General features: G+C 40.7%; 1 protein-coding gene across 1 annotated transcript in view; it reads right to left on the bottom strand.

Moving 5' to 3' along the window:
- STAG3 (stromal antigen 3) overlaps nucleotides 1-26,287 on the bottom strand; it is a 1,295,475-nt gene that overhangs the window by 372,597 nt on the left and 896,591 nt on the right. Inside the window, exons 19-20 of the mRNA XM_053719478.1 lie at nucleotides 3,278-3,365; nucleotides 3,121-3,201 (exon numbers count right to left, since the gene is read on the bottom strand). Of these exons, the coding sequence (XP_053575453.1) occupies nucleotides 3,121-3,201; nucleotides 3,278-3,365 (169 nt within the window). The remainder of the gene's footprint in view (nucleotides 1-3,120; nucleotides 3,202-3,277; nucleotides 3,366-26,287) is intronic.

The raw sequence follows: 26,287 nt of genomic DNA, 5'->3' as shown, positions 1-26,287 counted from the left end.
TCCTCTCTGATAGATACCCGGTCAGGAAAGATGTAATGAAAACTGCACAATGCAGGACCGTCTCTGCTATGAGAAAAAGTGCGCAAACTTGTAAGCTGCACAGCTCTCAAAGTGAAAGTGAAACGTGTATATTCCATAACAGCCTATGAGCCCATAACATCTCACACATAAAATCAAATAAACATATAAGATTATTCCCCACTGTTCAATAATCCCCCTCAGGAGATATTAACCCTTGATTCTATACAGATAAAAAGAGTCACACTGTGACCCTGTCTTCTTGCGTTATCATACATGTATAAAAAATGAAACAATTTTACCAGAATCTATGCCGTGGAACAGTAACACAGTCCTTCAAGTTTGACAGATAGTAGCGTTGCTTCTGACATGGATTTGAGTTAAGAAAGCAGGCAGCAAAACTCGTCAACGCTGATTGCTTATGGAGCTGTTAATATGAGACGGGATGGTTTCGCAGAAAGACTCTCCATGCATCTCCGGACTCTAACTTTCATCCATGCTCTCACTGAAAGGCTGACAGGACTACTTAAAACTCCAGTCTATCTTAAAGAGTACTACCCTCCATAAGAGACTACTCCGAAATCTTCTGACACTTCTCTGCCAACCTCTGTGACGAAAGGCAAATAATGCCTGGGGTAATGAGGAAGTGGGGGAGGTATTTAAGCCCTTGGCTGGGGCGTCTTTGCCTCCTCCTGGTGGCCAGGTTCAGTATTTCCCATAAGTAAGGAATGCAGCTGTGGACTCTTCCCATATTAAGAAGGAAACCACTATCAGGAATATTTTTTATAGCTTTAACAAACTGGGGGGAAAAAGAAAGGTAAAGAATGTGAGTTACTGAGTATGTCTATCCACACCACCTATCTGAAGATGAATGGAGGTGTGACGGACTCCGGATACACCGACTGGGTATCTCCGCCAAAAAGACCTTCTTCAACCCTGGAACCTGTAGCTGTAGTGCTAGAAAGTGATGTTAGCAAGTAGCCCACCCTAATAACCAGACAAGACCAGTATTAAGGTGAAACAAAGAAATGTTTTATTCACACAAACTCACAGTATTTATACACAATTGCCATCTGATAAGAGCCTTATCCCATACGGAAAACAATACCTCCCTCTAGACTGTCTGGTGCCTCCATAGCAGCTATGGGAACTGAGATACCAACATCATGTAGGTCGAGATTTTGGGATGATCCCGAGGGAGAGGCGGCCATTCCCGGGTACCATTTGATAGTCCCGGATCCCCAAAGGTTGTGGTTCAAAAAGCGACATGATCCATGGTTGGGGACTGGAGTGGCGGGGTGGTAAAGGTACCTGGGCGTAGTCCATAAAAGAGGTTGGCAAAACCCCACTGTTGCGTAGTGAGTTCCCTCTTTGTAATCACCCCAGCCCATGCCCCTTCGAGTGTATTGCAAGTCCCCCAAAAAACAGGATCCTGGAGCAATGGGCTTCTGGAGCGACCTAGGTTAAAGTTCAGGAGGTATCTCTGGTGCTCCCAGCAGAGGAGTAGTTCCATAAGATCCCGGCTGAGGCCCGTTAAGGCAGAAAGGGGTAAAGCGGGGTAGCGATCAGCACTTTCAGGGCAAAGTTCAGTCACTGCAACACAAAGATAAAATCCTAAGGGAAAAGGGATCACTCTTGCAGCTCGGTATCCATGCCAGTCTCACCCAATGATGGCAGGAAAGAGGGGAAAAAGAGAACCCGTGACACAGCCTGCCCAGAGATCGACCACCGGATCACCCCTCTAGGCTGGTGTATCCCAGCTGTATTTTTATTACAGCACTATCAACGTAGAACACAACAAGTGTTCACAGTTGGAGGGGGGGTTAAGCTATTTGTAGGTGTGGCCGATATCCCCCAATCAGTAACCCCAGTGTAAATTGTACAGATGGATTTAATGTTTAAAAAAAGTTAAAAACATCACATAAAAATAAAATATTTTTTATATTCCAGCAGTGTGTCCTCAGACTGTGTACTGTGATGAATCCCATGACAGATTCTAAAAGCACTAAGTGAGAATACAAGAGAAGGGCAAATTCTCTCTATGGTAGTTAGGCAGCCCTAATCAAAGCATCATTGATGCCTGTAATTGTAATGTTTTTGCCTGCACCACCACTTCAGAGAGGAACATGTAGAGCTGCTCAACTAAGCTCCTTCGCACTGCAACCTTTTGCTTGACTGAGACTTATTTGCAGATCTTTAGACAAACTGGTGGGAGGGACAAAGCTAACCAGATGTCCAGTATGGGCCTGTCTTCTCTTACTAACTCATTCTGGAACTCGTACCAAAGAGTAATAGCACCCACTACACAAGTGACATTAACCGCTAGTCTAACTAAAAAACAGTATGTTGAAAGACCTTTCTGAATAAAGGATCAGTGTTTCAAGCATAATGTATACATAAAACAGTGTTGATAGTCCGCACAATAAACAGCTGTACTGTGTACCCACCTGTGTTTTACTCAAATATCCCCTGGCAATGCTATACATGTGGAATGTACCTACTGATAGCCTGTGGGCTATGTGAGTACTAGAACTTTTTTGATAACACCCACTCTACCGTGCCTACTCAGAAGTATAGATCATGTGTCCAGTAGGAGAGCTCATACTGTGCTGTAAGTACTAGCCTAGGATTTGAAAGAGGATTACATCTGCATGGCCAACAGGAGGAGGCTGCAAGACAAGTACCAGCGACACCTGTGGCATGCAAGTGGCAAACTCCAAGTGGAAGATTTACTCCTACAACCTAAGTAGTTTCATACATTCCTCTGTCCTATACCTGGTTCTCCAAGGGGGGTAATGGGTTCCCCATATGTCTGAGACACACTATCTATATAGAGTCTGCAGCACCTCACATTTTCACCTCCTGTAGAGACAAAAAATACGACTGAGATATGACAGGGAAGTGGGAGCGATTAAAAGCTCTTAGTATGTTGGGTATTTTTTGTTTCCTCCTAGAGGAATGGAGGGAGTATAATCCCAAAATAGATGGCTCATAGACTCTCAACATCTTATGAAAGAAAATAACAGCAAGATATGTTGATGATCAATATATGGTTATTTTTAGCAAAATTATGAAATTGATGCTGAAAACATGTTAACATACCTGAGTGGCGTTGGAGTTGGATAAGTGTGAGAGCTCCCACATAAGGGAAAAGTGACAGCATGTAAGAGCAGGAAGTACAATCTGCAAAAAAGATTTGCATGCTTACTTGATTTATAAGTACATTTTAAAAGAACAGATACATATAATTGGCTCATACCTGTTCAGAAATTTCACCTGTGTCTATCCCTCTGCGTAAGATGCGACTACAAGGGTCAAACAGCTCCCATCGACTAAGGTCATGAGCACTGCAGAGAGGAAGTTTTGTAGAAGTGGCAAATTAAAAACAAAATGTATGCGTACCAGATAAATTCCTTTCTTTCCTGACAGGGAGAGTCCACAACTTCATTCATTACTGTTGGGAATATCAACACCTGGCCACCAGGATGAGGCAAAGACACCCCAGCCAAAGGCTATAAATATCCCTCCCACTTTCCCTATCCCCCCAGTCATTCAGCCGAGGGAACATGGAAAAGCAGGAGAAACATTAGCGTATAAAGGTGCCAGAAGAAAAAATAAAGGGAATCCGCCTAAAACATATTACGGCTGGGTCGTGGACTCTCCCTGCCAGGAAAGAAAGGAATTTATCTGGCAAGCATAAATGTTGTTTTGTTTCCAAAGGCAGGGAGAGTCCACAACTTTATTTATTACTGTTGGGAACCAATACCCAAGCTCCAGAGGACACTGAATAAATAAAAAAGGAAGGGCAAAAAAGAAAAGGCGGACCCTAATCTGAGGGCACCACAGCCTGTAACACTTTTCTCCCAAAAGCTGCTTCCGCCGAAGCAATAACATCAAATATATAGAATTTTGAAAAAGTATGTAAGGAGGACCAGGAAGCCGCCTTACAAATCTGATCCATAGAAGCTTCATTCTTGAAAGCCCATGAAGAAGAAACTGCTCTAGTGGAATGAGCCATTATCCTCTCAGGAGGCTGTTATATAGCCGTCTCATAAGCCAAACGGATGATACATCTCAGCCAGAAAGATAATGAAGTTGCAGTGGCCTTCTGACCGCTGCACTTGCTAGAGTATAACACAAACAAGGAAGAGGATTGACTGAAATCCTTAGTAGCCTGAAGATAGAATTGAAGGCACGTACAATGTCCAGATTGTGGAGCAAACATTCCTTCGAGAAAGAAGGATTGAGTCCAAGGGAATGAGCAACAATTTCCTGATTGATGTTGCGATTCAAAACTACCTTAGGTAGGAAACCTAAGTTAGTACATAAAATCGCCTTATCAGCATGAAAAATAAGGTAAGGCGGATCACACTGTAAAGCAGAAATCTCAGGAACTCTGCAAGCTGAAGCTATAGCCAACAAAAACAAAACCTTCCAAGATAGAAGTTTAAAGGGCCAGTCAAGTGCAATTTTTTTTTCATGAGTCAGATAGGGCATATTATTTTAAACAACTTTCCAATTTACTTTTATCACCAATTTCGCTTTGTTCTCTTGGTATTCTTAGTTAAAAGTTAAACCTAGGAGGTTCATATGCTAATTTCTTAGACCTTGAAGGCCGCCTCTAATCTAAATACATTTTGAAAGTTTTTCACCACTAGAGGGCGTTAGTTCATGTGTTTCAAATAGATAACATTGAGCTCATGCACGTGAATTTCCCGAGGAGTGAGCACTGATTGGCTAAAAAAAAGTCTGTCAAAAGAACTGAAATAACAAATTATGTTTACCTGATAATTTAATTTCCATCTGTGGGAGGAGAGTCCACTGCTTAATTCATTACTTGTGGGGATTTAGAACCTGGCCACCAGGAGGAGGCAAAAACACCCCAGCCAAAGGCTTAAATACCTCGCCCACTCCCCTCATCCCCCAGTCATTCTGGCAAGGAACAAAGAACTGTAGGAGAAATATCAGGGTATAAATGGTGCCAGAAGAATAAAATTAAGTGGACTCTCCTCCCACAGATGGAAATGAAATGATCAGGTAAGCATAATTTATGTTTTCCATTTTTGTTTTAAAAAAAAATCTTTTTATTGAGGTATTTAGATGTAACATCAAACATAACATGGCCTTGCTCTTAAATAGCAGGCGAACAAAGTGGATACAAATTCAGGAATCAGAGTACACAGTCAGTAACATTATGGGTACAGGACAATGAAGGATCTGACAAAAGTAGCTGCTAGTCAATAATCAATTTCCTGGGAGAATATGCATAGTTAATGGGATCCGTATCATAGCTAGACACAGAGAGATAGCAGCTTTTTAAAATGATCATCCTAGACAAAAGACTAGTATAAACATCATGTAACCTTTGCATATATTAAAACAAAATAAAGCATAGGTCATAACTGTGCACTAACATGGTCATATACCTACATATGAATCTAAAAAAGTTTTGGCTAATATAAGTGAAACCTCCATTTTTATAATGGTATGAGCCCCTTAAGATAATAATAGGTCACTCTTGGACCCGTGTGTTATGGTATATAGTTATGGAAGCAAGCTAGTTTGATATTAAGTCACTCATGATGTAGTTATGTCATGCGCTATGTGAGAACTGTAAAATGTTGTCATCTGTTAGACATATGCCATTAACACAAATATTTGCGTTTTGCTGGCGGTGAGGAAAACTCAGATATATATACTCATGAAGAGAGCTAAGGTTACCTAACAAATGGTGAGAAGATAGAGAAAAAATGCAGCTCAGATATGCTATACCCTACCGATATCATTACATCTAAGAAACGGATGCCTAAAGTCATGTTACACACAAGTGGGGAGAGAAAATATCTGTCAGGACAGTGACATATAGGTATGGGGACTTGGAAAAGAAAAGAAGATAGGAAAAAAAAGTGGGACTTGGGTAGTTGTATTAAACCAAAGCAGTTTGTCTGTTTTCCAGAAAGGGATATCATATTTAATAAGGCTCTATAGAAATAGGGAAATCAGGCATATCTGTTTTGTAGTATGTGAGATACTGCAGTGTAGGAAATGTTTAAATGGAGCAGTAGCATATATTCTGTTTACTAGTATTTATGGCTAAAAGAAAATGGCTAGCTTTATGTCACAAACTTAAGAGGTGAGATGATGTCTTTACAGTGAAATATAAGTATTGACACTTGCATGAAGAACTAGGTAGTTGAATTACATCCAAAATATCTCTAGATCATCTAACCTTGGGCTGTCATTAATAGTGATTGTGGTTAATAGCAATAAGCAAATGCTTCTTAAATTCCAAAAAGCCACATAATCACACAAAATGGGCAAGCAGGTTGGATACATAAGCATATAACGATAAAGATAGAATAATATAACTGTTAAATGATTTATGGTAATATACTCTTACTCATCATCCATGACATACTCTAAAGTATAGCTAATGAAGTAAATTAATTAGTACTCTTACTCTTGCAATTAAATGGCTATCTTTAATGGGGAATAAGATAATTAATCTAGGTAAGAGAAAAGAGTACATGAGATCATTAGCCCACTCCAGTGCGGCCATACTGAACAGATCTCTCGTGTGGAATAACATTTAGGCAGCCCAGTTCCTGGTCAAATGGGGGAGATTTGAATGGGAACAAGGCAGCTTCAGAGGCCGGGTTGGTTGCATCTAGCTCGAGGCCAGGCAGTTGGGGAAAGGGAGAAACGTCATCTGAGTCCCGACACATTTTCAGTGTTCCCATATGTATGGAGGAGGAGGGTGGCTGTAGAGAAATGAGGGAATTAGCGAAAAAATCTCGCCACGTCAGTGTGGCTCCATATCCATGCAAGGTAATGTCCATCTTCAGTTTGGCAGGGAGCAAAGCCGCGATCCCCATATGCACAGGTGCTATATTCTCTGGACTTGCTGCAGGGCCCTAGTGATAAGGCAGCTATGGGTCTCCTCCAAAGCTGGAGGTTTCTCTCCGAGACCCACACCAATCTTGTGTTTGACTCCGCTATCCCTGGTTTCCAGATCTATCGCGGGAAGTATGTGGCCTCTCCGGGTAGGTCCAGTATCTAGTAATGTGCACTGGAGATAAGACCCTCCATCATTCTCCCCTTCTGTGTAGACGGGCTCCTGTTGGGGAGATCCCTCAAAGGTGTAATTGCCAAATGGGTTAGACACCATCTGTAGCTTCTCCTAAAATATGAGCAAGTGACTCAGTTCTTTTAAAATACAGGCAGTATTTTCCATTGTAAGCCACTATAGCAGACTTTATGAAGGTATGTGGTTATTAATCAGCGCACAAAAGGCACTGCTCGACAGTGAGATCCACGAGCGGAAATCACTGGTGGTTGTATTGAGGTCTAAACCTCAGAGTAAAGCTCCAGATTCTGAGAGCAGGCAGTAATCCTGAAAATATGAGTATCTCTTGAAAGGGAATCCTCTGTAGATCAAAATGTTATCAAATTGAAGTTCAGATGGAGATCTTAAATTGAGATTTCAGTTTGAGTTAGTAGGATAACTGGAGCAGGTCAAAATATTGCGTCCAAGCATTGCCGCCGCCTGGAAGTCCCCCTGTTTTCCATCTTAATGGGAGTCCACTGCTTCATTCATTACTAGTGGGAACAAATACCCAAGCTCTAGAGGACACTGAATGAAATAAACGGGAGGGCAAAAGGAGGCAGACCCTAAACCGAGGGCACCACAGCCTGCAGAATCTTTCTCCCAAAAACTGCTTCCGCCGAAGCAAAGACATCAAATTTATAAAATTTTGCAAAAGTATTTAAGGAAGACAAAGTGGCCGCCTTACAAATCTGCTCCATAGAGGCATCGTTCTTAAAGGCCCAAGAAGAGGCCACACCTCTAGTTGAGTGAGCCGTAATCCTCTGAGGAGGCTTGTGTCCCGCTGTCTCATAAGCCAGGCGGATCATGCTCCTCAAACAAAGGATAGAGAAGTGGCAGATGCTCTCTGCCCCCTGCGCTTCCCCGAATACACAACAAATAAAGACAAAGTCTATCTGAACTCCTTTGTGGCCTGAAGATAAAACTTCTAAGCCCGAACCACATCCAAATTATGACGCAACCATTCCTTTAAAGAAGAAGGGTTAGGACACAAAGAAGGAACTACTATTTCCTGATTGATGTTACGATTCAACACACCCTTGGGAAGAAACCCCAATCCAGTGTGAAGAACAGCCTTATCGGCGTGAAAAAACAGATAAGGAGGCTCACATTGCAAGGCCGCCAACTCATAGACTCTGCATGCCAATGCAATAGCCAGTAGGAATAGGAGTTTCCATGAAATAATCTTAATATCAAGCGCATGCATAGGCTCAAATGGAGCCCTCTGCAAAACCTTAAGAACCAAGTTCAAGCTCCAAGGAGGAGACACATTTCTAAAGTCAGGTCTAATCCTAACTAGAGCCTGAACAAAGGACTGAATGTCAGGAAACTCCACAAGCTTCTCGTGTAACAGTACAGATAAAGCCAAAATCTGTCCCTTTAGGAAACTGGCGGTAAGACCCTTATCCAGACCGTCAAGGAGAAAGGCCAAAATCCTCGATACCCTAACATTGTGCCAGGGATATCCCCCGTTCCTTACACCAGGACAAGTAGGTCCTCCACACCTTATAATAGATACGCCGAGTGACCGGCTTCCTGGCCTGAATGAGAGTATCAATCACTCTTTCCGAAAATCCTCTCTTGGCTAAGACTAAACGTTAAATCTCCACGCAGTAAGCTTTAGAGAATCGAGATTTTGGTGTAGAAAGGGACCCTGAACCAGCAGATCTCTGCGACAAGGTAACCTCCATGGAGGAGATGATGACATCCCTACCAGATCCGCAAACCACATCCTCGGCGGCCACAACAGAGCAATCAGAATAGCTGAAGCTTGTTCATGCTTGATGCGGGCCACTACACGAGGTAGAAAAGGCAACGGTGGAAAAATGTAAAGTAGCTTGAACTCCTATGGCAACACTAAGGCATCTATCAGCTCCGCCTGGGGATCCCTGGACCGCAACCCGTTACTGGGTAGCTTGCAGTTGAGTCTGGATGCCATGAGGTCTATCTCCGGCGTCCCCCATCTGTTGCAGATCTCCGCGATGGAGAGACCATTCCCCTGGACGAAACGATTGTCTGCTTAGAAAGGTGAATCTCTGCCCATTCCAGAATCCAAGATACTTCCTTCATGGCTAGGGAGCTTCTCGTTCCCCCCTGATGGTTTATGTAAGCCACAAGGTAATGATGTCTGACTGGAATCTGATGAATCGAGATGACCCCAGAGGGGGCCAAGCCCTCAGAGCGGTGAATATCACTCCAAGTTCCAGAATATTTATCGGTCGATTCCTCCCGAGTCCATCTGCCCTGTGCCTTTCTGGCACCCCAAACAGCTCCCCATCCTGATAGACTTGCGTCCGTAGTCACAATCTCCCAGGATGGTCTCAAGAATGATGTCCCCTGGGACAACTGCCCCGGGTGGGTCCACTAAGAGACGGATTACTTTGTTTGGTTATCCAGAGATATCTGTTGGGATAGATCTGAATGATCGCCGTTCCATTGTCTCAGCATGCACAGCTGAAGAGGCCTGAGATGGAACCTGGCGTATGATATGCTGGATACTATGAGCCCGATCACCTCCATACACCTGGCCACATATTTTCTTAAAAAGGTCTGAAGGGCTAGACAGTTAGAAGCAATCTTGCAACGTCTCTGATCGGTCAAGAATATCTTCATGGCTGAATAATCTATTATCGTAGCCCAGGAACTCCACCCTGTTTGCTGGGGACCAGGGAACTCTTTCCTTTGTTAATCTTCCACCAGTGGGACCGGAGGAAAAGGAAAGGAGCCTTCGAGTGAACCTCCACAAGAATGTAGGACGGAGCCTGGACCAGTATATCGTCCAGATAAGGAGACACTGCAATACCTCTGGCTCTCGCTACCGCGAGCAGAGCTCCCAAAACCTTTGTAAAGACTCTTGGGGCCGTCACCAGACCAAACGGTAAGGCCACAAACTGAAAGTGCTGGTCCAGAAATGCAAATCTTAGGAACCTGAAGTGATCCTTGTGGATTGGAACATGAAGGTAAGCATCCTTCAGATCTATCGTTGTCATGAATTGCCCTTCTTGAACTAGGGGCAAAATTGACCTGATCGTCTCCATCGATGAACTGATAGAAACTTGTTTGGACACTTTATGTCCAGAATTGGGCGAAACGTGCCCTCCTTCTTTGGGACCACAAAAAGGTTTGAATAATATCCAGGACCTCTTTCTGCTAGAGGGACTAGGAAGATTACTTCAAGAGATGAGAGATTGCTCACACACCCTAGGAAGGTGCCTCTCTTCTCTGGTCTTGATGATATGGAGGAATCTGCCTCTGGGCGGATGGGACCTTAATCCTATCCTGTAACCTTGGGCTATGACCTCCAGAACCCAAGGGTCCTGAACGTCTCTTATCCAAGCCACCGCAAAAAAAGATAGTCTGCCCCCTACGCAATCCAAGGCCAGATTGGGGGCCGCCCCTTCATGACGATTTTGTCTCGGCGGGCTTCTTGTTCTTCTTGGATTTGTTCCAAGAGATAGCTGGCTTCCAAGATCCCTTGGACTGCTCTGACTTGTCCGCACGAAAGGGACGAAAAGTAGACCCCTTAGGTTTATTCTTCTTATCCTGTGGCAAGAAAGCACCCTTGCCACCCCTGACCATAGATATGATGGAATTCAGGCCCGGACCAAACAGAACTTTCCCCTTGAACGGGAGGGAAAGCCATCGAGACTTGGAAGTCATGTCAGCAGACCACAACTTCAGCCACAGAGTCCTACGGGCTAGAACAGAAAAACCTGATGTCTTAGCATTCAGGCGAATAATCTGCATATTTGCATCACAAAAGAACAAATGCGCTACCCTTAAGGCCTTAATTTGTTCCTGAATCTCCTCGAGGGGAGTCTCCACCTCAACAATGACTGACAGAGCATCACACCAATAGGTAGCCGCACCAGTCACCGCAGTGACCGCCGCCGCCGTTTAAAAAACGAACCCTGTGAGTTGGAACATCTTCCGCAGCATGGACTCTATCTTTTTACCCATGGGTTCCTTGAACGAAGAGCTATCCTCTAACGGTATAGTCATTCTCTTAGTGAGCGTGGAGATAGCAGTATCCACCTTAGGAATGCACCCCCCCCCCACAGCTGAAGCTGCGAGTCTGGAACGGGGAATAGCTTTTTAAAAGAAGTAGAGGGTGAAAGAGACAAACCAAGTTTCTCCCATTCATTCTTAATAATATTAGCCATCTTAATGGGGACCAGGAATGCCTGAGGCACTACCCTGTCCTCTTAAATCCTATCTAGCTTAGGGATTGAAGGTTCCTCCGGCAGTTTCGGTTCGGGAACCTCTAACGTAGCAACCACTTCTTTCAGCTGAAAGAGCAAATGCTCCATCTTAAACTTAAAATCTGGTTTCTCCGCAGACGGAGGTCTGGAAGTAGCTGATTCCGACCCAGAAAAGACATCCTCCGACAAGTCGGAATTGTCCTCATCAGGGGATAATCTGTCTGAGACAACCAGCGGAGTAGATGACTCCTGGGATGGATAGCAATGTTGCACCTTTTGCTTGCGATTAGTAGAGCGTGGTAAGGCATTAAAGGCCTCAGAAACTGCCATTTGTACCTGATCAGCGAAGTCTGGCGGCCAAAGGGCCCCTACCGCAAGAGGATTAGTAGTGCCCTGGGTAGCTGCCTGTGCAATTGGAGATGAATGTAGGGAACACACCTCGTGGGACCGAGAACCCTCAGAGGTGGACGGCTCAGTTGTACTAAATATCTTTTAGATATAGCAATATTGTCAAAGCTTGTGGAACAAAGTTGAGCAGGCGGTTTGACCGGAACCAACTCACAATAGACACAGTTAATAGGTTTAGATAAAGAGGGAGTACCCTCTAACATATCAGAGTCCTCCATAGCTTGCGCCTTTATTGTGGACTCGATATAATTTAAATAGCACCTTTATATTCCAATGGCCTTGGCACTCACCACCTCCTATGACCCTGGACCACAGAGAAACAGCTTTGTCTCTTCCAAACTCCTGTCACGAAAGAGGAAGTCAAAGAGAACACACTGGTCACATGGAGTGCCATACAGGGTCACCCCTGCACTAGAGAGAAAAACACGCCAAAAGGCCCGCATCAATCTCTCGCTAAGTAAACTGACTGTTCACACACTGAGAGAGCCTCATCTCCCACATTTTACAGCAAAAAAACACAAACAATATTATGTATAAAAATCCCCCCTGTTCAATAACCCCCTTCCGAGGGTATTACCCCTTATTCTATACAGATAAAGGAGACACACTGTGACCCTGTCTTCTTATGTTCTCATATATGTATAAATGAAACAATCTTACCAGAATCAACGCAGTGGAACAGGAACACGGCCTTCCAAGTGTGACAGGGTGGTCACATCACTTCTAACATGGACTTGAAAGCATAAAAGCAGGCAGCAAAACTTGTCAACGCTGATTGCTTATGGAGCTGTTAATCTAAATCGGGACAGGTTTACAGAAAGAATCTCCCTGCATCTCCGGACTCTAACATTCATCCATGCTCTCACTGACAAGACTACTTAAAACTCCAGTCCCATTTCAAAGAGTACTACCCTCCTTAAGAGACTACTCTGAATCTTCCGACACTTCTCTGCCAACCTCCTGTGACGGAAGGCAAAGAATGACTGGGGGACGAGGGGAGTCAGTAAGGTATTTAAGCCAAGCTTGGGTGTCTTTGCCTCCTCCTGGTGGCCAGGTTCTAAATTCCCACAAGTAATGAATGAAGCAGTGGACTCTACTCCCATTAAGATGGAAAAGGGGGCAGTCTGCAGAGGCTTAGATATAAGGTAATTACAGAGGTAAAATGTCTATTATTATAACTGTGTTGGTTATGCAAAACTGGGGAATGAGTAATTAAGGGATTATCTATCTTTTAAAACAACAACAAATCTGGTGTTCTGTCCCTTTAAGATCAACATAATGCATAGGCTCAAACGGAGTCTGCTGCAAAACACGAAGAACAAGGTTGAGGCTCCAAGGAGGAGCAAAAGGTTTAAACACGGGCCTGATTCCGCTAATCTTTTGTGCAGTAAGACCGACAGGGCTAAGATCACACCCTTCAGAGAACTGGCAGATAGGCCCTTCTCTAAACCATCTTGGAGAATGGATAGAATTCGAGTAACCTTCACCTTGTGCCATGGAAGACTGCATTCCTCACACCAATGAAGGTAAGTACACCATACCTTGTGGTAAATACAGCGAGTGACCGGCTTGCGAGCCTGGATTAGTGTCTATTACACTATCCGAAAAACCTCTCTTACATAAGCTAGACTAAACGTTCAATATCCAGGCAGTCTCAGAGAATCGAGATTTTGATGTAGGAAAGGACCCTGGGTCAGAAGGTCCGCATGAGAAGGTGACTTCAACGGAGGGGAGAAGAACATTCTTATTAGGTCAGCAAACAAAGTCCTTCGAGGCCACAATGGGGCTATCAGTATCACAGGAGCCTGTTCCTGCTTGATGCGAGCCACTACTCGAGGGAGAAGGGCCAATGGAGGAAAAAAAAATATAAGATTGAACCTCCATGGAACCGCTATTGCGTCTACCAATTCCGCATAAGTATCCCTCGATCTCAACCCGTATCTGTGTAGCTTGGTCCAGAACCCCCCATCTGAGAGAACACCTCGGGGTGAAGAGCCCACTCCCCAAGTAAAAGGATTGTCTGCTGAGAAAGTCCGCTTTACAGTTGTTCACCCCTGGGATGTGAATTGCGGAAAGAAGACAGTAGTGAGATTCCTCCAATTGAAGAGTTTGAGACACCTCTATCATTGCTAGGGAACCCTTTGTTCCTCTCTGGTGGTTGAGGTAAGCTACCAAGGTTATATTGTCTGATTGGAATCTTATATACCGGGCAGAACAGAGCATTGTGAATTGCCCAAATCTCCAAGATATTGATCAGAAGAGAAGATACCATGTCCCCTGAGCCCTTTTGGGACCCCAGACTGCTCCCCAGCCTAAGAGGCTGGCATCCGTAGTCACAATCTCCCAGGATGGTCTCAAGAAGCATGTGCCTACGGCCAGGTGATCTTGGAAGAGCCACCAAGAGAGATAACGTCTCGTCAGATTGTCCAGAACAATTTGTTGAGACAGGTTTAGGTGATCTCCGTTCCACTGCCTCAACATGCATAGTTGTAGAGGTCTGAGATGGAATCGGGCAAAAGGAATAATGTCCATGGAGGACACAATGAGACCAATTACCTCCATGCACTGAGCCACCAAAGGATTTTAGTGTGGTCTGAAGGGATAGACATGCTGCCACCAGCTTGGAATGTCTGATCTGTCAGAAAGATCTTCATGGATAAAGAGTCGATGATAGTTCAGAGAAAAACAACCCAGGTACTGGGAAACAGGGTACTCTTTTCTAGATTTATCTTCCATCCGCGAGTTCGGAGAAGACACAGAAGAGACTCCATCTGATATCGTGCCAAAGGAAAAGATGGAGCTTGATCCAAGATATCATCCAGGTACGGGGCTATAGCAATACCCTGAGACCTGGCCACTGCTAGCTCCCAAAAGCTTTGTGAAAATTCTCGGAGCAGTAGCTAAGCCAAATGGCAAGGCTATGAACTGGAAGTGTAGGTCCAGGAATGCAAACCTCAGAAATTGAAAATGATCCTTGTGGATCGGGAAATGAAGGTATGCATCCTTTAAGTGGATTGTGGTCATGAACTGTCCCTCCTGGATCAAGGGAAGTATGGACCTGATAGTCTCCATTTTGAAGGAGAGACCCTAAGAAACTTGTTGAGACATTTTAAGTCTAGAATGGGGCGATAAGTTCCCTTCTTTTCGGGAACTACAAAGATGTTTGAGTAAAACCTCTGACCCCTTTCTGATGAGGGCACCTGGGCGATTATTCCCAAGGAGAGGAGATCCTGAACGCAGTCTAAAAAGGCTGCCCTTTTCTCTGGTCTTGTAGATAATCTTGAGAGAAGAAATCTGCCCCTTAAGAGATGGGATTCTGGAAGTCTTGGACCCAAGCCTCTAGGAAAAAATTGTGGGCCAGCCCTTCATGAAGATTTGTTATCTGTAGTCTTCTTGGCCTGTTTGTACTTGTTCCAGGACTGGTTGGGCTTCCAAGTACTCTTGGATTGTTCAGATTTGGAGGAGGACTGAGTCTGCTGAGTGTTGTCTGAATGAAAGGAGCGTAAATTAGAGGATTGGCGACCCTTAGTTTTGCCTTCTTATCCTGGGGAAGGAAAGCACCCTTTGCTCATGTTACTGTGGAGATGATAGAGTCCGGGGCCTGGCACGAACAAAATCTTCCCCTTGAATGGTAAGGAAATAAGTTTAGTCTTAGAAACCATATCTGTGGACCAAGACTTTAACCAAAGAGCTGTACGCGACAAAACTGCAAAACCTGAAGCCTTAGTATTCAGACGGACAATTTGCATATTAGCATCACAAATAAAGGAGTTGGCTATCTTGAGAGCCTTAATCCTGTCCTGTATATCATCCATGTGGGATTTGACTTCAATTAGTTCTGACAACGAATCACACCAGTAGGTAGCAGCACCTGCGACTGCTGCCTCAGCGGCCGCTGGCTGAAATAGGAGGCCCATATGTTGAAACATCTTTCTTAAAAAACCTTCCAACTTCCTGTTCATGGAATCTCTAAAAGAGGAGCAATCCTCTAGAGAGATAGTAGTACGCTTGACAAGAGTAGAAATGGCCCCATCTACCTTAGGGATAGAGTTCCATGACCCTAAATGTGATTCAGGGACCGTAAACAGATTCTTAAAAGGTAGAAGAAGGGGAGACAGGAGTTCCAATCTTTTCCCATTCTCTTGAAATAATTTTTGCCATTCACACATGTACTGGGAAGGTTTCAGGAACCTTCTCCTCATAAACCCTATCCAATTTAGGGATAATAGGTTCCTCAGGAAGCTTAGGCCTAGATTTAGAGTTCGGCGTTAGCCGTGAAAACCAGCGTTAGAGGCTCCTAACGCGGGTTTCTTACGGACTCCGGTATTTAGAGTTCAGTTACCGACACTCAAAAAACACCTAACGCTCAAATTTCTACCGCCACCTCAGACCCAGTAGTAAACATATACCGACAAAAAAAACATCCACGAATCACAAAACAAATATTACACAAAGTACACTTACACTCATACAAACACTACACTATATTTATTTTTCAGATTTAATAATTTTTCATCAAAATACAAAGGATTAAAGTTGCGAGATCTCGGGTGTTAGAAAAAAAACAACACAAATCCATTTTCCCATTGACTTACATTGACACACGGGAAAAGACCCTCATATACCTACATCTAACTAATAACATTATCACAAACATACACTCATCGATGCATACAAACAATATACACCACATGACATACACAAAATATTTATTTATCACAAAAAGAACACGATTTAGTTACTTTTTCACACAAGCTCATGACGTCATTCACTTTACGAGGAAAACCAGTCTTAGAAAAAAAACAAGCACAAATTTTAGAGCCTCCATTGACTTCTATTGGGAAGACGTGCTCGTGCACGCGAAACCCTCATTTCCCTAACGCACGCAAATAGCGTAGACAGAAAAACTCCAAATACCAGCGCTAGAAAAGACATGATTTCATGCGTTAGACCCAGCTATGATAAATAGATTAAGAAATGACTATTTCCCTATGGTGGATTTATGGATTTTACTGTTTGAATATTCACAACACCATTAAATTGTTTCAGACTTTTATATTACATCAACTACAAATCAACATCACTAGTAACAAACTTTTTAAAAAAAAATATTACATTTAAACGGACACAAAAATAATTTAAACTTTTCAGGATTCACAAACAGTACACAATGGGAAACACCTCTCATTTACCTTTATTATTGCATTTCATTTATTCAACTCATATGCTTGCAGCAACAGCATATCTACATAGGCTTAACACATGATCACTCATGGATGCACATACATTACTTTTAACATTCACTCATACATGTGCATTCAAATGATGGGGGAAAAACACATTACATTCTCTCGAGGAATCACAAAACACAACATATGGATTTTACTGTACTTTTAACATCATGATTCCATCACCAGAAACCATTAGGAATTACGTACAACAAGAACATCATTACACAAGATTACAGATGTCACTTTATGGGAAGGAACAACAATGCCACACCGCTATATAGAAGTCAGCATATGTGGGACACAATCACAATATATACGTACATGTACATAACACGCATCACCCATCACGCAACCACAAAGCACACATTTAGATTTTATTCAGCACACAATAACAATGTAGTCAAATACAACAACACAATGAGGATTTCAGAACTACATAGGCAGGTTAATAATATCATGACGTCATTAGAAGATTCAACCATACACATCACAGATTCACGACTGTACCGCCCCTTTCGGAACTTTAACACTCAATACTACAATACAACATATACGTAAACAACAGTTTGGAACAGCATTATTAGGGCGATTTCAATGGGACAATTAATAAATATTGTCAGATCGCAAATCACTTATATATATAATACTACAGATGACAGCCGGAAGTTATTCAGCATTAGTGCCATTTGAATGGGACGCATACAATATTGATAGTTCGGCAATCACTTATATATACACAATACTACAGATGACAGCCGGAAGTTATTCAGTATTAGTGCGATTTGAAAGGGACGCATACAATATTGACAGCTCGGCAATCACTTATATATACACAATACTACAGATGACAGCCGGAAGTTATTCAGCATTAGTGCGATTTTAAAGGGACGCATACAATATTGACATCTCGGCAATCACTTATATATACAATACTACAGATGGCAGACGGGAAGTTCGGAATTATTATTGCGATTTTAAAGGGACGCATACAATATTGACATCTCGGCAATCACTTATATATACAATACTACAGATGGCAGACGGGAAGTTCGGAATTATTATTGCGATTTTAAAGGGACGCATACAATATTGACAGCTTGGCAATCACTTATATATACAATACTACAGATGACAGACGGGAAGTTCGGAATTATTATTGCGATTTGAAAGGGACGCATACAATATTGACAGCTCGGCAATCACTTATATATACAATACTACAGATGGCAGACGTGAAGTTCGGAATTATTATTGCGATTTGAAAGGGACGCATACAATATTGACATCTCGGCAATCACTTATATATACAATACTACAGATGGCAGACGGGAAGTTCGGAATTATTATTGCGATTTGAAAGGGACGCATACAATATTGACAGCTCGGCAATCACTTATATATACAATACTACAGATGGCAGACGGGAAGTTCGGAATTATTATTGCGATTTTAAAGGGACGCATACAATATTGACAGCTCGGCAATCACTTATATATACAATACTACAGATGGCAGCTGTTACTTTATCGTTTACAAACAATATTGCAGCAACATTGATCGATCACATTCGATGCACATTATACACAACTATGCACTTTCATTCATGTTAGCCTGGACGTGTGCTTGTTACTATAACATCGCGTTTAAGAAATATTGATTACGCATATGATCAAACATTACAAACATGCACTGTATGTGTGATATTTTACACTTTCACATTGAGATTCATTGTTTGAAAATAACATTTCAGCAAACAACAAATAAACACCCACTGTGAAAGCATTTGCGCCGCTCACATACAAACAGGTGAATACAATCAGCAATCATTACAAACTCACTACCATTGGACTAATTGTACTATAAATCCCCCAAACAACATGGCCAATGCATCACTTGTGATCCACATCAGATCAAGTGCTTACCTTGTTACGCTGTTTTGAAAGATGGATGACGATGACATGGTAGACGCTGCTGGTGCTGCTATTGGCGAACTAGCTGTTGGTCGAATCAGGCAGCCTCGGCGGCTCAGACCGAGACGAAGGGGTCGTCTGGTTCGAGGTCCTCGTGTCTACAGGGTGAGACCCACCTTGGAAAACATGAGCGACTTTGAGGTTTATGATAAGTATCGGCTCGATCGCGAACAGCTCATTGGCCTTTACGATCTTCTTAAACCTCATTTGGAGCCACGTATAAGAATAAGGACTGCTGTTCCCGCCATGAGTAAGATGCTAAGCTGTCTATACGTCCTGGCCTCCGGGAGTTTTCAATCCGGAGAACTGTACATGCATGGCCTGGCTCAAGGTATATTCTCTGTGGTGTTTGATAACTTTCTGGACGCCATGGTACGTATCAGTAAGCAATACATAGGATTCCCACAGAATGATGGTGATTGGAGGCGCCTGAAGCGGGAATTCTTTGATATTGCTCAATTGCCCAATGTCTTGGGAGCCATAGATTGTACCCACATTGCGCTGCGTGCTCCAATTGATGACTCGCCCTTCAGAAATCGCAAACATTTTCATAGCCTCAACGTGCAGTATGTTTGTGACGCACAGATGAGGATTATGCATGTGTGTGCGAATTTTGGAGGGGCTAGTCATGATGCCTGCATCCTCTCTCTGTCGTCCCTGTGGAGACAGTTTGAGGAAAGACAAATGCCCCCTGGTTATCTCGTTGGTGAGTATTTGTGCACAACATGGTTAATTAGTTTGACAATTGCCACTGTAGTTTTAAAATGTTAGTGTAATGTTCAGCTATAGGATGCAATTTAACCATATATTTTCCCCCCGCTAATGTCTACTTTTAGTTCAATGCAGATATGTAGCATGTCTTACCTTAAATGCTCAGATAGAAAATGTAATGTAACCATGTAGTTAGCATTTTACACAAGGCTTGATTTAGGAGAAATACGCATATGTAGCATGTCTTAGCTGAAATGGGAACATATTAGCTAATGCAATTTAACCATGTCATTGTCCCTTTCCGCAAATGTCTTTTAGTTCAATGCAGATATGTAGCATGTCTTACCTTAAATGCTCAGATAGAGAATGTAATGTAACCATGTAGTTAGCATTTTACACAAGGCTTGATTTAGGAGAAATACGCATATGTAGCATGTCTTAGCTGAAATGGGAACATATTAGCTAATGCAATTTAACCATGTCATTGTCTCTTTCCGCAAATGTCTTTTAGTTCAATGCAGATATGTAGCATGTCTTACCTTAAATGCTCAGATAGAGAATGTAATGTAACCATGTAGTTAGCATTTTACACAAGGCTTGATTTAGGAGAAATACGCATATATAGCATGTCTTAGCTGAAATGGGAACATATTAGCTAATGCAATTTAACCATGTCATTGTCTCTTTCCGCAAATGTCTTTTAGTTCAATGCAGATATGTAGCATGTCTTACCTTAAATGCTCAGATAGAGAATGTAATGTAACCATGTAGTTAGCATTTTACACAAGGCTTGATTTAGGAGAAATACGCATATGTAGCATGTCTTAGCTGAAATGGGAACATATTAGCTAATGCAATTTAACCATGTCATTGTCTCTTTCCGCAAATGTCTTTTAGTTCAATGCAGATCTGTAGCATGTCTTACCTTAAATGCTCAGATAGAGAATGTAATGTAACCATGTAGTTAGCATTTTACACAAGCCTTGATTTAGGAGAAATACGCATATGTAGCATGTCTTAGCTGAAATGGGAACATATTAGCTAATGCAATTTAACCATGTCATTGTCTCTTTCCGCAAATATCTTTTAGTTCAATGCAGATATGTAGCATGTCTTACCTTAAATGCTCAGATAGAGAATGTAATGTAACCATGTAGTTAGCATTTTACACAAGCCTTGATTTAGGAGAAATACGCATATGTAGCATGTCTTAGCTGAAATGGGAAGATAGAGAATAATATTGAACTAGATATTTTAAAGTTAAAATAAACATTTGTTAATGGATTATCGTGTACAAAACTTTTTATTGTACTACAAATACTATTTTGAGGATTCTGTTAGAATTATGTTCTGTTCATAATTTATAGGTGATTCTGGGTACATGAGCCGGCCTTGGCTCATTACCCCCTTGCGTAGCCCGACTGATGTGTCTGAGGAGCGCTACAATAGGGCTCATAAGAGAACCAGGGCGGTGGTTGAACGGATGTTCGGGCTCCTGAAGATGAGGTTCAGGTGCCTGGACAGGTCGGGAGGAGCCCTCCAGTACAACCCAAAGAAGGTGGCTAAGATCGTTGTAGCCTGTAGCGTCCTGCATAATATTGCACAGCGGGCTGGGATGCTGCAGGCCGTCCGGCCGGACAGAAACCTCCTCAGAGATGAGGAGGATGATCCTGTTCTAGAGGGGCCATTCCGGGATGAGGGGCTCAATGTCAGAGCAGACATCATCAACCGCAACTTTAGACGGTAAAGAATAGAAGTTAGACTGGAGTATTATCAATAGATGTGAACTCTAGGGAAATGACAAGTAGAGAATTGTGCAAACATGTTAGGATTGTTCATCAAATGCTAAAAATGTGTTTCATTTATTAATATAGGTGATGCTCTGGCCATTGGGTCCTGTAGCGAGTCTTTGCCACCTGGTTTTTAAAGAGGACATCAGCTGGTAAGTATAAATGTCTTGACTGTTGCTGGCATGAATTGTACACAAATACATCATATGGCATACATTTTATAAACTAGTATTTAGTTTACACATTACTTAAAATGTAAATACTCAGAAAGGGATCCTCTAGCATGACTATGGTTCAATGTCACACATTAGAGGTTTGTTCTGCTCAATATGACTCATCTTCACACTTGATAGAACATAACACAAGATGCTACACACGCTTAGTAAGCTAGTGACAGAAATTTCTTATGAAATGGGGGGTGGGAGAGGGCTACAGAAATAATTCACACACTTGTAGTAATTTTGAATAAACTCTTTATGCCATTAGGGAGCTGACTTAATCTAAAGACTGAAAGGGAAGAATTAGAAGCCTGACAGTGAAGATTGCCCAGACTGACAGTGGAAAAAGCCAAGATTGAAATTGAAGTATACCAATGGGATCATGTCTGGCATTATCTTTCAAATCTGCTGACCTTGAAAACCATACAAAGACATGTTCACATGGTAAGTGCCAACTATTTGATAGAATAAGGCTGTTGAGGCATCCTATTGGAGACACTTAGATGATTTTCAATTTTTTAGATGGTATTTCACAGTCCTCTATTTTTGAAATGATGAATAAGACACCTATTGAAGATAAACTGTTTACCCCTGAATTGACTTTCAAAGACCATGCATTATCCAGGTTGGTGTACCAATGCATGCTAGTTAAGAATCACAGGAAGAATGTTGAATATTAGTAGCTTACATACATTAGTCATATTTAGTTCTTAATTAGATATTTAGGGATCACAATCAGACACTTAGATGAATTTCTAATTTTTAGATGGGATTTCAGTCCTCTATTTTTGAAATGATGAATAAGACACCTATTGAAGATCAACTGTTTACCCCTGAATTGACTTTCAAAGACCATGCATTATCCAGGTTGGTGTACCAATGCATGCTAGTTAAGAATCACAGGAAGAATGTGGAATATTAGTAGCTTACATACATTAGTCATATTTAGTTCTTAATTAGATATTTAGGGATCACAATCAGACACTTAGATAAATTTCTAATTTTTAGATGGGATTTCAGTCCTCTATTTTTGAAATGATGAATAAGACACCTATTGAAGATCAACTGTTTACCCCTGAATTGACTTTCAAAGACCATGCATTATCCAGGTTGGTGTACCAATGCATGCTAGTTAAGAATCACAGGAAGAATGTTGATTATTGGTAGCTTACATACATTAGTCATACATATTTCATCATTAGATATTTAGGGATCACAATCAGAAAAAGGAATACATATTATAGTTGATATAGAGGTATTTGAATGGACATGAAATATGACATTTATGTTCAACATATATATTATTGAAATGTGATATACATTTTTATGTATAATTAGAAAATCAGAATTTTTTTTGTTATTTTATTACACAATATAATGTTTGTTTTTTTTGTTTTTTTTTAATATAATTAATAAATATCTTTTAAAAATGTTCAACAAAGTTAGAGCATAGACACAAGATGATTGTAAATGTATTTTATGAATCTTTGACTACGTGTGTATTAACTTTGTTAAAAAAAAAATTTTACATTTCAGATTGGCATCTGATGACTTCCAGGAATATTTTTTTCTTTTTGGTTCAGAAACTATTAAATTTTAAATTGTTAATAATAAACATTTTAGTATTAAATACACTCTTTGGAACAGATTATAATAAATATCCATATAATCTGTCAATAAAATTTTTTTTGACTCCCATGACTGGTAGTTGGCTATTTGACAAGCACATGCATAAGATCAAATAATGCATTAATTGTGGAAAATCCACTGATTCCGAGAATATTACATTAAAATATCTTTTTTAACATTCACTGGGGAGTGAGATCCATCAATGCTTTTCTTTTGAAATTCTTAGATGTTAAAATAATTTCGGATATGTAGTCAATTTCTCAAAAATTATTTGTTTTCACTTTTAAGAAGGGGAAGTGGTTCAATTACATTAAAGTGACAGTGTTGTTGAATGTAAAATTAATTTTATAAGATCTTGTATCTCAAAACATTATTTGCTAAATTATTTTAATTTTTACATTTATAAATGGTAGGTCATTTAACTTGATATTTTTCACAAGCTAGTTATTGTATGCCAGGTTAATCGATTTGATTTTCTAGTCGAGTCATTTAACTATAGTTAATAATATTATGTAGTTTTTAAAATCTTACCTCTTGGGTTAGACATCACATATCTATATATAATTTTCATTCCCCTTTAGTTTATTTTGACAATGTTAAATCAACATTACAAATGTTTTTGTCCTTAAAGGGACATTCACAAAGTATATTGTGTATTGATTTTTAAATAATTCATAAAAGAATTTAAACATATTTAGAAAGTACTATAGAATTACATTCAGTCTTTAAATATACTTTGAAAAAAAAACATCAATGCACATATCTTAGTCAATTACATAAGGTATCTATGTGCAACCAACAATCAGCATCAAAATAGCCTATGTAGATATGTATTTAATCCATAAATATATATAATTACAATCTAATGATTGAATACCAAAACATATTAAGTTGTTCAAATATTATAATCTTATCCAAAATGCATACATAACATATAGCTTAATGTCCCTCTAAGATGAAGACTCCGAAATACCTCCTTTACAATATATATTTCAGTCAGTGTGTAAAACAATCCAGAAGTTAATCTAAATTTGATATACTCATATGTTATACTAATTTTTCAAAAGGAAGGTGCCTAGGTTTCTGATATTTCAAGCATTATTGTGAAATGTTTATTTAAAGGGACATGAACTAAAAATATACTTAAAGGGAGACAGTTAAAACATTAATGATTTATACATTCTGAATGAGTATTCTATTTTAAGCAACTTTAAAAATTGTCTCATATTATGAATGCTCCTTGTGATGTTGCTATCATTACTTTAAAAATAATGCATAAAATAGATAATTTATTTGCTTCAGTACTCTGGACTGAACTTGGTTTTTTGTGGTGGATTAATTTATCCAACAATCATCAAGGACAACCCAGGTTTTTTTAAACAATTGTCCGTAATCTCAAATATCATTATTGATTTGCAAAGAAAGATAACAAGATAATGGTTAACATTTGAGAATCGGATTAAATTATAACGTCGATTAACATTTCATGCTCAATCTGAATCACCAACGCTAAATTTGTTTGGACAGTGTCCCTTTAAGAGATTTAAATAGTGTATTTACTTCTCTTCCTATCTTGACATACTTTGCTTGAAAATCATATCGAGATAGGCTCAGTAGATGAAGATTGGTGGATGCACAGAGATGCCTTATGTGATTGTCTCAACCATGTGCATTTAAATTTCTTCTGTTGAGGATATCTAAATACTAAGATAAATTGATTTACATTTTAAAGTCTAAACAATCTTCTATCTCTACAGATCATTTGATACAATTGTTTGTTTGTAATGTCTATTTAAAAATAAAGACGCCATTGCACAATAACATATATGAGCACTTCAGACAAATACAAGCTCGAGGTTTATTTACTAATAACAAACAAACCTGTAGTTTAACATTTATAAACAGATTATCCAAGTTACTGACATTATAACCTGAATTTGAACATTCAGATATATTGCGTGGGAAACGCATCTTGAAACACCAGATTAGCATCTTTAAACATTAGAGTCTAATGTCACGCAATAGCACACAATCAATGTGCATTATGAAATACATTTAATAGAGCAATATCAATACTTCACAATAAGTCAATAAATGGATTTTATGAACAATAAAGACATACAATATTAAATGTGTATTTGTATTAAAGAAACAGACCGTTATTAAACCGAGAAATGTCTACAACATTTAATAATGTGACAGTATTAGATTTTAAAGAGAATTTAATCATTAATATTTAACGAATCACGGATATTAAATCTGCGTCACACATATCTGCATGACAGGCCCATGAGTTACAAATAAGTCTACATGAAAAATGAAGTAACAGCACCACCATGAGGTATGTGTAAGGAAGTTTCTAAGATATGAAACATTAAGGAACGGCCAATCAGAGTTCATCACACAAACACAACTTGAGTCAGGATGGTCTCACAGACATTCTAACAATATTTCAAACTTTTATCCAATCAGATGTACAGATAACTTGTCCCATGGTGCATCTCATGTTTACTTCACCATATAAAAGTCCATTACACGTTGCCATCTTTGTCAGTTCTCTAATGCCTGCAGGCAGTATATCTGATATTTTTTTCACCAAAAATTCTACAACCCAGCAGGCATGTCAGCTCCCAGGTTCACCAAGGAGGAGAGCGCTGCACTGGTCCACGCCATCAAGGACTTTTATCCCCAGCTGTTTGGGAACAAGAGGAGCTCGACAGATGCGCCTGTTAAGAAGGCCCTCTGGGAGTCTATCACCAATGCGGTTAGATTGGTGTGTGACGTCCAGAGGACCCAGGATCAGATCATGAGGAGATTCGGAGATATGAGGTTGCGGTTAACAAAAAAAGTCAACCTCATAAGGGACTGGGTACAAGCCCGTAAAAGAGGTGGCAAAAGAGAGGCCCCGCGGAAACTGTACCTACTCCCTTATGAGGTGACTTTATGCGAGCTCCTCAATCTCCGGGTCCCCAAAAGATTCAGATCCTCGCCATCCTCGGCCTCCT

The sequence above is a fragment of the Bombina bombina genome, chromosome 6 (genome assembly GCF_027579735.1).
Source record: "Bombina bombina isolate aBomBom1 chromosome 6, aBomBom1.pri, whole genome shotgun sequence".
NCBI lineage: Eukaryota > Metazoa > Chordata > Amphibia > Anura > Bombinatoridae > Bombina > Bombina bombina.
Note: the sequence above shows the minus strand (reverse complement) of the source record. Positions and strands in the feature narration are given on the sequence as shown.